Below are 11,230 nucleotides of genomic sequence, written 5' to 3'. Positions count from 1 at the left end.
CAATAAAGGGCATTTCATACCCATCTATTCCACCTTGACCAGCCCTGCAGCCAGGCATTTATGTAGAGGAGCCTTAAATATCAAAATATCCATACCACACTATAAAAAAGCATTTAGAACGTTTGGAAAAAAAGATGAAAGCTTTGATTTGAGCCATTTGTTTTGTATAGTTAAAAATATGGTAAATTCTTGTTTGCTTTCAATTCTCAAGTGCTAATATAAATAAATGTGATCAATAAAACAAAAGCAGCTGATACAAGATGATTTAACTTTCCTCAGAAATAACACTGGCATCAGCTGAGTGGACTGTATAATAACTCATCAATAAATGCATACAAAATTTGGGGAGAACTAAAAATGATTGTGGTTATCCTGTTCATTCACTGGACTCATTCACCATTTAACCGATTTCCTGTCATAGTCCTTATGAAATCAGTACTATGCATAGGTTAAAAGGGAATCATTTATGAAATGAACAAAAGGACCAATACTGAATTTGTTACAGGACTGTAACCATTAATGTATGTTATAGGCAATTCAATAACATTAAATATAAAAAATAGGCAGCAAATTGACCTTTAACAGACTATTTAAAACCTAGAATACTCGTAAGAGTAAAGATCAAGAAAAGAATTACTATAAATTTACAAAAATAAGGCCCTGGGATCTGTCACAATCGCAATTAAAAAAAAAAAAAAAAAAAAAAAAAAAAAAAAGAAAGTGTGAAAAACGTAATGAACTTACGTAACTTTAAACTGTTAGAAAATTCCACATAAATTTGTTCTTTGAATGTTTGTTTTTATGCAATTTTAACAAGTTTTATACAAGTCTATGCCATGGGACCCTAGCACATACTGTCTGTTCTTTATACACGTAGATTAAATTAGGACAGTACTTCTTAACTCTGGTCTTCTAGACTTCCTAACAGTGCACATTTTAATTTCCCTCTACAGACTCAGGGGTGCAATAATTAGGGTGGTCCTTTATACAGTTTGCCACTTAATAGAGGTACACCCCACCTGGTAAAAGGAAAACATGCACTGTTGGTGGGTTTCTAGGACAGGGATGGAGCATGGCTAGATTAAAGCCACAGTACAACAATAGCCAGTAGTGTGGAATGATTCCAATTCTTAAACATCGAACACCGCAGACATATCCCAGGATAAAAATAAAGTGAGTTAAAAAAAAAAAAAAAAAGCGAATAGTGTTGCCATTATGTGGCATATTAATTTACAGAGTAACGTCTATGTGGTCTCCAAAGAGTGATCAGAGTTAGGTTTGCATCTTCTTCTCTCCCAAGTTTCAAAAGTCAGTCTGCAATAAATTACTTTTGTTCATTGTAATCTGGATGCATCCTCCAAAGCCCTCGATAAGGGCGAGGAGTCTCCTGTGCTCAGGAGTGAGCGCTGAATCACTGATTTTCTTCAGAACTCATCATGTCTCACCAATGCCTCCCCGAAGTCTGTAGCTTGACTGCCCACAAATAAGTCATATTTATCAACTATTTCTTCTCGTGTCAGCTTGCCATCCTGAGAAAAGAATACATATTCTTAGTGGAAGTCATCAGAATGTATGCTACAATGAATCTTAAGCTTTTTCATTATAACAAGGGACAGCTTGGTGTTTAAGCTCGCTGCTGCGCTACCAATTGCGAGTACACCTGACATTAGGGGGTTAAATAAACTACTTTATCTGGGAGCCATGAAATCCCAAGAACTGCATGATTTCAGATCCAATGCTCCTACTTCTATATTGAAGAACTCTGTAAAAAAATGGATTTTTGTAAAATCTTACCTTAAAATCCTTTTCTCTTAAGCTCATTGACAGACGTAGTCCTCGTTGATTAATAACAACTCGGGTTATACTGCCCTCTACAGGAGTAGGACTAGACAGGAAAGAAAACGTTCTGGCCACACCTTAGGGGCAGTCCCAGAGGGTATATCCTCTCACTTCCTGCTACAGCAAATCAGTTATGTCACAAAGCAGTGTTTAGAGAATTTAACCCAACTCAAAAAACAGAAGGGCGGGTACTATGTCTGTCAATGAGCTTAAGAGAAAAGGATTTTACGGTAAGATTTTACAAAAATCCATTTTTCTCTGTCGCTCATTGACAGACGTAGTCCTCGTTGATTAACAACAACTCGGGACGTCCCAAAGCAGTACCACAAATGAGGGGTGGGATAACAGAAATCAAAATCCAGAAGGCCCAACCGGAGCCAACCAGAAGCATCAAGGACTCATCGAGCAAAAAGATGAGACCTAAGTGAAACACCCAACAAACCCTTGAGGTAGACCAACAGTCTCCTCAGATTGCGGCCTGCAGAACCTTGTGGCCAAAAGAGGCATCTGACGATGCCATCACATCAACTTTATAAAATGTTGTAAAGGTATGAACCGACGATCAAGTCATCGCCTTGAAAACCTGGATCGCTGACGCCTGATGGCGGAAGACCCAGGAGACACTAGGCGCCCGAGTAGAGTGCGCCTTAACAGGGAACGGAGGATTCCGACCCTTAATAGAATAAGCCTGTACCACCGTCTGACTGGTCCATCTAGATATGGTCGCGGCAGACACAGGCAACCCCCTTCAAGGGCTATCCGTGATCACAAAAAGTGAGTCCGTCTTACGAAAACAAGTTCGTAGTAGTCAAGTGTATCCTGAACCCCATCCAAGGAGTGTAATGCAAACTCCCAAGGATGGCTAGTCTTAGGACACGGGGAAGGTAACAATATTTTTATTCAGATGAAAACTCTGAAAACCACTTTAGGAAGGAAGGATGGATCTGGAAGAAGAACCACCTTATCCCTATGAACCACCAGATATGGGGAACGTCAAGATAATGCGGCCAGTTCTGACACCCTGCGTGCAGAAGTAATGGCCACCATGAAGGCCACCTTCTGGGATAATGTAAGCAAGGGAATCTCCCTAATATCTTCAAAGAGAAGTTTCTGAAGAACCGACCACACTAAATTAAGATCCCAGGCGGTAAGAGTGCACGCACTGGCGGAGCCAGATGTCGCACCCCCTGGATGAAATTCCGCACCAAGGAATGATTAGCCAAAGGTTTCTGAAAGAAGATTGCCAACGCTGAAACCTGACCCTTGATAGTGCTCAAGGACAGTTTCTGCTCAACCCCTTGTTGCAGACAGACCAAGATTCGGGTCACCGAATAGGTATGTGGGGGAAATCCAAAAGATTCACACCACGCCATATAAGACTTCCATGTGCTGGAAGTCGCTTTCCTTGCTTTAACTAGGAGGTAGGAATAACTGAAGCTGACACTCCCTTGTCCTTCAGTACCTGGGTCTCAATGGCCAGGCCATTAAGCCAGCGATTGTAAAGCAAGATGGCAGATCGGTCCCCGAGACCGCAAATCCTCCCTGAGAGGAAGTCTCCAAGAAGCGTCCGCGACTAGCCTCACCAAGTCGGCGTACCAGGCTCAACGAGGTCAGTCCGGAATTTCCAGAATAACTGGAATTCCCTCCACCTCTATCCTGCGAAGAAGTTCCCGCAGTAACTTGAGAGGATGGAAGGCATGCCGTAGCTGATACTGCTCCCACGGGGCGATCAGCGTTTCTGCGCTAGAGGATCGCGGGTGCGAGCTACAAACCTCCGCACCTTCCTGTTGAGCCAAGGTGCCAACAGATCCACATCCGGGGTGCCCCAATGAAGGGACAGCTAGTGAAAAACCTCTGGATGAAGAGGCCATACCCCTTGATCCAGAATCTGATGGCTGAAATAATCTGCCTGCCGATTTCCCACCCCCGGAGTGAACACTGCGGGGAGATCCGGAACAAACCGTTCCATCCAATGAAAGATGCTAGTCGTTTCGATGGCCACCAGGACACTTTAAGTGCCCCTTTCTTGACATAAGTCACGACCGTGGCATAGTGCGATTGGATCCGAATCGGGCTGCTCTAGAGCTGCTCGGTCCAGTAAATCGGACAAAATCTGATCGCTCTCAGTTCCGATACCCTATTGGTAACCTGGATGCTATCGGAAGGAATGACTTCCCCTGGTTGAGCATCGGAGACTTCCTGGTCCGCTCGCTCAACTGGATCCGATTGTCCAGGAAATCGGAATTCTGATTCCATTAGAAAAAAATCTCCTTCAGGAGAATTCGGGTATGAGACTAGGTATACGGTACTGCCTCTAAGAAGGCCACCATCAGTCCCAGCCAATTGACGGACAGCAACATCCGAATCGTTGACTGAACCTTCTGGAGTTTCTCCGCAAGGAGAAACTTTCTTGCCCAGGATGTATCCAACATTAGGCCCAGATAGTTCAGTCTCCTGGTGGGAACCAGGGATGATCTTTGGGAAACCGAAGAAAACGCTGATGTCCTGCGATGATGGGGATATAAGGATAGGCATCCTAAATGTCTATGGACGCCAGGAACTCCCCCTGATGCAGGGAGGCCACCACTGTTCTGATGGACTCCATCTTTCCCCAAGTCCAGAATTGGACACACCTTGCCCTCTTTCCTGGGCATTGTGAACAGGTTCGAATAGAACCCCTGAAACCGTTCAATGTTAGAAGGGAAGAATCGTACCGGTGGAAGTGATCGAAACTCGATCCTGTATCCTGACCGTATGACCTCGCGAACCCCTTAGTCCGGGGTTCTGGCAAGCCATGGATCCGGAAACCGGTGAAGACATCCCCCCACCCCAGAGATGGGTAGGGTGCGCATCAGGCTGTATTCTTCAGGCTTGGCTGAGCCGGACTTTTTGTTTAGCCGACTAGCGCCCTCTGAAAAACCCTCTGAAGGGGCTTTGGAGGGTTTCGCCTTATCGCCTGCCCTCGCGGAACAAACAACTCTTTATGAGCAGAAAGGGAAGGTCCTCGTTGGTTACGAGGTCCTCTTTATCCTAACAGTCTGTGGCAAGACAGCAGGTGGTACCGTCTATCCTTTAAATAGGGATTCCTCAAACGGATAGCGCCTAGCCATGCGTTAGGAAGTAACAGGGGTTCGTTTCAAAACGACCCCATCTGGGTAAAGGAAAATCCTTCGCCCTTTTGGTAAGCTAACAAGTACAAAAAAAGAATTTCAGTCTCAGCTACCTCTGCCGGTGTAACCTCAAGACTAAAGGTTTCCCGGATGGACACAACTAGTGCATCCACCACTCTTGTGCTATGGCGGAGGCAGAAACGTTCTCCTTACTGCTGAGGAGACATTACCTGAGACAACAGCCCCATAAGAGGGACCTGCAGCTGCATTGACCAGCTCCGAATCCGTATCTGAAGTATCAGATAAAAAATAGGGGTAGGCGGGGGTCGCTTCTTGACCCCCGCCCCTGACAGGCCACCTCCACCCGGGATACCAAAGACTCCAAAACTGCCGATAATGCATTAAAAACAAGTGGGGTACTGGAGGGTCCTGCGGCCACCTTGAGGGGATCAGGTGGGGATGCCTATGCGGCAGGGTCAATGATTATACAAGACATTTGCCAGCGACAAAAAATGACAAAGTAAAAAACTTTTTTTTTTTTTGTATCCCCCAGTCGCAACAGCGCCCCTCAGTGTTACCTGCCTTTTTGGACCCCACAGAGAGAGAGACCCCAAGGCTCATCCCTGATGCACAGAAGTTTTCTTCAGCTTGCTCAGTGCTGTCCTGTTACAGACAGGAAGTCTTTGGCCCTTTTTCCTGGGTAAAGGAGGCGGCTCCGCCCCTTAACACGCCTTCCGGCGCCTCCCTCTGGCTCCACGAGGTGTTTGGTCACCTCAAACATGGCCGCCCCCATGCTGGAGACACGAGGCTACGCCAATATGGCGGCCTCGTGTGCTCTGCAAGACAATGGCGGCGGCCTAGCAGCGGCCTGCGGGATGCTGTATTCGTCCTAGCGGCCTGCGGGAGTGCATCGGCCCCCCAAACTTCACCCTGGATGGTGATCAGCCTGGCCGGCGGTACCGGACCCTGGCGGGCCGCATGCGCTCCGTGGGCCGTCGGAAGGCAGCCTGCCCTTGCTGGAGGAATGCGATCTGGACTGCAGTTATACATGCATAGACATCGCCCTGTGAACACCTCTGACAGGTAGGATACCTTATGCTACCACAGTAATATTCTAGTACTGCCACTGACTTCAGTCATCTTTACAGTTTTGAAATGACATTAGATTGTCAGCTCCCAAACCAAGCCTCCTGGTTTCTTGTTCACAAAAATCACACTAAATAGGGGGATCTGTGACATGTTATAGGATAGAGGGGAGACCCATCCTTACCATTTAGAGAGGGGCCCGCGTTCACCACAAACCCGTCAGGGGGAAAAGGGGGAACATACTACTCACCATACCGGAACCAGGCGGGCGCCAACTCCTGACAGTACCCCTCTCCACCGGGGTGGGAGGGCTGTCGACCAATACGGACGCCGTGACTCATGGTCATTGGCGTTTAAGCGAGACGTTTAACTCGCAGGGTCAGTCCCCGTCCAGTGGGACTATGTTGCGGCCGACCCAGCGCGGAGCTATGGCCTGCACGCGCTCGTAGGCTGAACTGGGGTGACCACTGGATCTCAACATCCAGCCCGTCGCCCAGTTCCAGCTTTCTTGCTTGAAGATCTCACAGGAACACTGGAAAAAAAAGCTGTCTAAAAAATCTTTCTAAGAAAAAAAATCCTGCCAGGACCGAAGATCCTAGCAAGGCATCTAGGTCCTTACTCCTAACTAGACAGAAAAAAACTGATTTGCTGTAGCAGGAAGTGAGAGGATATACCCTCTGGGACTGCCCCTAGGGTGTGGCCAGAACGTTTTCTTTCCTGCCTAGTCCTACTCCTGTAGAGGGCAGTATAACCCGAGTTGTTATTAATCAACGAGGACTACGTCTGTCAATGAGCGACAGAGAAACAAAGTTATTTTGTTGAAAAAGTCTGGCTCCATCCCATAGGAGATTCTGGTTTAGTGCCGGTTCACACTTCCGCGTGTGCGGCAATCGCATGTAATATCGGAGCGCACTGCTCCTTCATTACATGCGATCGGATGTGCAGTGCGAATTCAGCCATACACTTGTATGGCAAAATTTGCACTGCACCCGCACAAAAGTCGCACATGAGGCATTTTTTCAGCCGCATCAGGATCGGATCGCACAGTGGTTCACACTTGTGCGATCCGATCCTGTGCGAACTGTCAGATCGCACTGCGATATGCGATCAAACTGGGGGTGTCGTTAACATTTCATTGACACCCCCAGCGTATCGCATATGGCAGTGTGAACTGCCAGATGTGCGTTTGCGATGTGGGAACAGGCTGCGAATTCGCAGCCTTCCCGCATCGCACAAGTGTGACCCGGCACTTACCCCTTCTGTAAGTAAAACATATTAACTCTCTCAGAGTTTACCTTGTTTTGGTCAGATTCATAAACAAGATGGCGAGCTTCAGCCTCAGCATGGTCATAGTCAGAGGGTAAGATCCAATCCTTGGTCTCCTCTTTGTCCATTTTGCCATCGCGATTCTTATCCCTGAACTCAACAAACTGTTCTCTCTCTGTCTTCACCCACTCTGGCTCATCAGCATCACCATCATGGTTGTACATATCACCTGGACAGAAAAGGAGTAAATAAAAGTCAACTCCCATGACAACATTTTCCCACAGAAACCAAAGATATTGTTTTCCATATTAGGTTAAATAAGATTGATAATTTGACAATTAACCCTCATTAATAGAGACTAACCTATGTACTCATCCAAATCAATCACTCCATCTCCATTTTTATCAATATCTTCCATGGTTTCCTGTGTATTGAGATAAACAAGAGATATAAACTAAATGTTTTCACTAACCAGGTTAAGCAATATGGTGACTGCCTAAGTGGTTTACAGCACAAAGCAATCATATAAACTTTCTTCTATTTAGGCCGTAAACTCACCAGCACAACAATATCTTTCATATAATCATACTCTTCAGGGTGCAGGAATGCTGTGAATTCCTCTTTTGTGGCAATCAGATCGCCATCCTTGTCAGCCATTTTAAAACGTCGCTCATCCCTCACCATCATCTGTTTGTAATTAAAACTGTTGTCAGGATCAGGATCATCTAAAACATGAAATGGCAAGAATTAATGGCTCAATGCAATGATAACATGAGCTAGTCGGTGACTTTATAAATCACAAAAAGTACAACTGTCAATACGTTCTGTGTAAGTTATCAAACCAAAAAAGTCTATAACCTCTAAAATTAGCAGCCATATAAATACCTAAAAATGGCACAACAAAATATAGCTCTGGCTCAAAGAAGAAACTAATAGAACATAGTAAAATAGTACATTACCATTCTAAAAAGGATAGAATATAACCACTTAAGGACCAGGCCTATTTCTGACACGTGTTTACAAGTTAAAATTAGTATTTTTTCCTAGAAAACTACTTTGAACCCCCAAACTTTTTTTTTTTTTTTTTAAGCAGAGACCCTAGAGAATAAAATGGAGATCATTGCAACACTTATGTCACACTGTATTGACGCAGCGATCTTACAAACGCATTTTTTTTTTTTTTTTAAAAAGAAAAAAAATGTAAGTAATAAATTGGAAAAACAGTATAGTTAGCCCAATACTTTTTCTATAATCTAAAAGAGGTTATGCCAAATAAACTGATACATAACAAGTCATGCTTTAAAATCGTACACGCTCGTGGAATGGCAACAAACTTTGGTACTTTAAAATGTCCATAGGCAATGCTTTAAAAAGGTCTACAGGTTATCAGTTTAGAGTTACAGAGGAGGTCTAGGGCTAGAATTATTGCTCTCGCTCCAACGATCGCAGCAATACCTCACATGTGTGGTTTGAACACGGTTTACATATGTGCTCGCTTCTGCGTGCTCTCTCAGAGGGATGGGGCGCTTTAAATATTATTTATGCCTTTTTATTATTTTTACACTGCGTTTAAAAAAAAAATATTTTTGATCACTTTTATTCCTATTGCAAGGAATGTAAACATCCCTTGTAATAGAAATAAGCAGAATAGGTCCTCTTTATTGTGAGACCTGTGGTCAAAAAGACCTCAGATCTCACAATTGCACAAAAAAAAAAAAACTGGCCCCTTTAAGGCCGATGGGCATAAGTGATAACGCTCCAGTCCTCCAAGGGTATAGAGTCGAGTAGGGGCCATCTTGCCCACCACTTGACTTCCTGCCCATCCGCATGGGGGGGGTCGTCGTGTCGCTTTCCCCGATACCGACGGCTCCAGTAAACGGAAAAAAAAAAAAACTACCAGGAAGTGGCGGGAGGGGGGTGGGCACCTCTCCCGCTGCCCATAAAAATGATCCCATGTTGAATCCGCTGCTAGAACCACTTTTATGTCAATGCGAACCACCCAACATTTAAAAAAAAATAAAAAATACCGGGGTGGTCCAGAAGTGATTAAAAACGCAATAAAATGAGGAAACATGAAAAATCCACCATTACCACAAACACATGTTTATGAACATAAAAGTCCATAAACCTCTCTCTAAAAAATAAATGTGTAAAGAGCCCAATTTAAACCATACACAGAGTTCAGCGAATGTGTGGAAAAAAAAAAATTCTATATAATTTATACTGTTCAAAAAAATTAAAAAGGAACACTTTGAAAACACCACAGATCCCAATGGGTAAGAATATCATGCTGGATATCTTAACTGATATTGACTGGGTAAGTGTTGTCAGGAGGGCTGAATTCAAAGACACCCCCGAAAATCAAATTGAAGTCATTATGCAAAAGACTAGTCCATTTTGCTGAAATTTCATTGCAGCAACTCAGAATGGTATGCAGTAGTTTGTATGGCTCCCACGTGCTTAAATGCATGCCTGACAATGTTGGGGCATGCTCCCAATGAGAAAACAAATGTGTCCTGGGGTATTTCCACCCAGATCTGGACCAGGGCATTACTGAGCTCCTGAACAGGCAGAGGTGCAACCTGGCAGTGTTTGATAGACCAAAACATAAGGTCCTAGAGGTATTCTATAGGATCAATGGTATCAATTCCTTCATCTTCTCACAACATGAGGATGGGCATTGTCGTGCACTAGGAGGAACCCAACGTAGGGTCTGACAATGGGTCCAAGGATTTTATCCTGATACCTAATGGGAGTCAGGGTGCCATTGTCTAGCCTGTAAAGGTCTGCGAGTCCCTCCATGGATATGCCTCCCCAGACCATCACCGATCCACCACCAAACCAGTAATGCTTAACGATGTCACAGGCAGTATAATGTTCTCCCCGGCTTCTTCAGACCCTTTCAGGTCTGTCACATGTGCTCAGGGTAACCTGCTCATCTGTGAAAAGCAAAGGGGGTCAGTGGTGGACCTGCAAATTTTGGTGTTCAAAGGCAAATGCCAATGGAGCTCCATGGTGCCGGGCAGTGAGCACAGGACCCACTAGAGGACGTCAGGCTGGAGGAGTTGGACTGCCTATGCAACCTCTATACAGTTCAGTTATGCTACCAGTAGTGACAATGACCCTAGCCAAATGCAAAACTAGTTAAAAAAACAGTCAAAAGAGTAGGAAGGGGGGGGGGGGGAACAAAGTAATTGGGCCTCCACCTGTAAAACCTTCCTGTTTTGGGGGTCATCTCATTGTTGCCTTTCTATTGCACCGGTTGTTCATTTCATTAACACCAAAGCAGCTGAAACCTATTAACAACCCTCTCTGCTACCTTACTGATCAGATGAATATCCCAGGAGTTTAACTGACTTGATTCTATACTCAAAAGAAAAAAAAAAAAAAGTGTTCCTTTAATTTTTTTGGAGCAGCAATAATAATAATTATATATATATATATATATATATATATATATATATATATATATATATATATATATATATATATATATATATACACACACACACACACACACACACACCTCATAATAAATATATTTTTATATAAATTTGAATATATCATTAAAAAGTTGATTTAAATTAAAAAACCGTGAAACTCAAATTTTATATAGATGCGTTACACACAGAGTGATACATTTCAAGCATTTTTTTCTTTTTAATTTAGATTATGGCCTACAGCTGGTGAATCTCAGAAAATTAAAATACATAAAAACCGATTTAAAAAAAATTAAAATAAATGTTGACTTACTGAAAGTATGTCCATGTACAGTATAGTATGCACCCAATACTTGGTTGGGGCTCCTTTTGCATGAATTCTGCATTAATGCATAAATACTGTGGCACTGCTGAGAGGTTATGAAAGCCCAGGCTGCTTAGGCAGGGGCCTTCAGCTCATCTACATTGTTGAGTCTGGTATCTCATCTT

General features: G+C 44.0%; 1 protein-coding gene across 2 annotated transcripts in view; it reads right to left on the bottom strand.

Annotated features, from left to right (window-relative positions):
- Positions 1 to 1,146: 1,146 nt before the first annotated feature.
- The window catches only part of CALU (calumenin), a 28,643-nt gene continuing 18,559 nt past the window's right edge, over positions 1,147 to 11,230 (bottom strand). For both annotated transcript variants that reach the window (XM_082256573.1, XM_082256572.1), the window contains exons 4-7: positions 7,860 to 8,026; positions 7,665 to 7,725; positions 7,331 to 7,530; positions 1,147 to 1,529 (exon numbers count right to left, since the gene is read on the bottom strand). In XM_082256573.1, the coding sequence (XP_082112699.1) occupies positions 1,425 to 1,529; positions 7,331 to 7,530; positions 7,665 to 7,725; positions 7,860 to 8,026 (533 nt within the window). In that variant the 3' untranslated portion in view covers positions 1,147 to 1,424. The remainder of the gene's footprint in view (positions 1,530 to 7,330; positions 7,531 to 7,664; positions 7,726 to 7,859; positions 8,027 to 11,230) is intronic.

The sequence above is a fragment of the Pelophylax lessonae genome (genome assembly GCF_965119305.1).
Source record: "Pelophylax lessonae genome assembly, chromosome: 4".
Taxonomy (NCBI): domain Eukaryota; kingdom Metazoa; phylum Chordata; class Amphibia; order Anura; family Ranidae; genus Pelophylax; species Pelophylax lessonae.
Note: the sequence above shows the minus strand (reverse complement) of the source record. Positions and strands in the feature narration are given on the sequence as shown.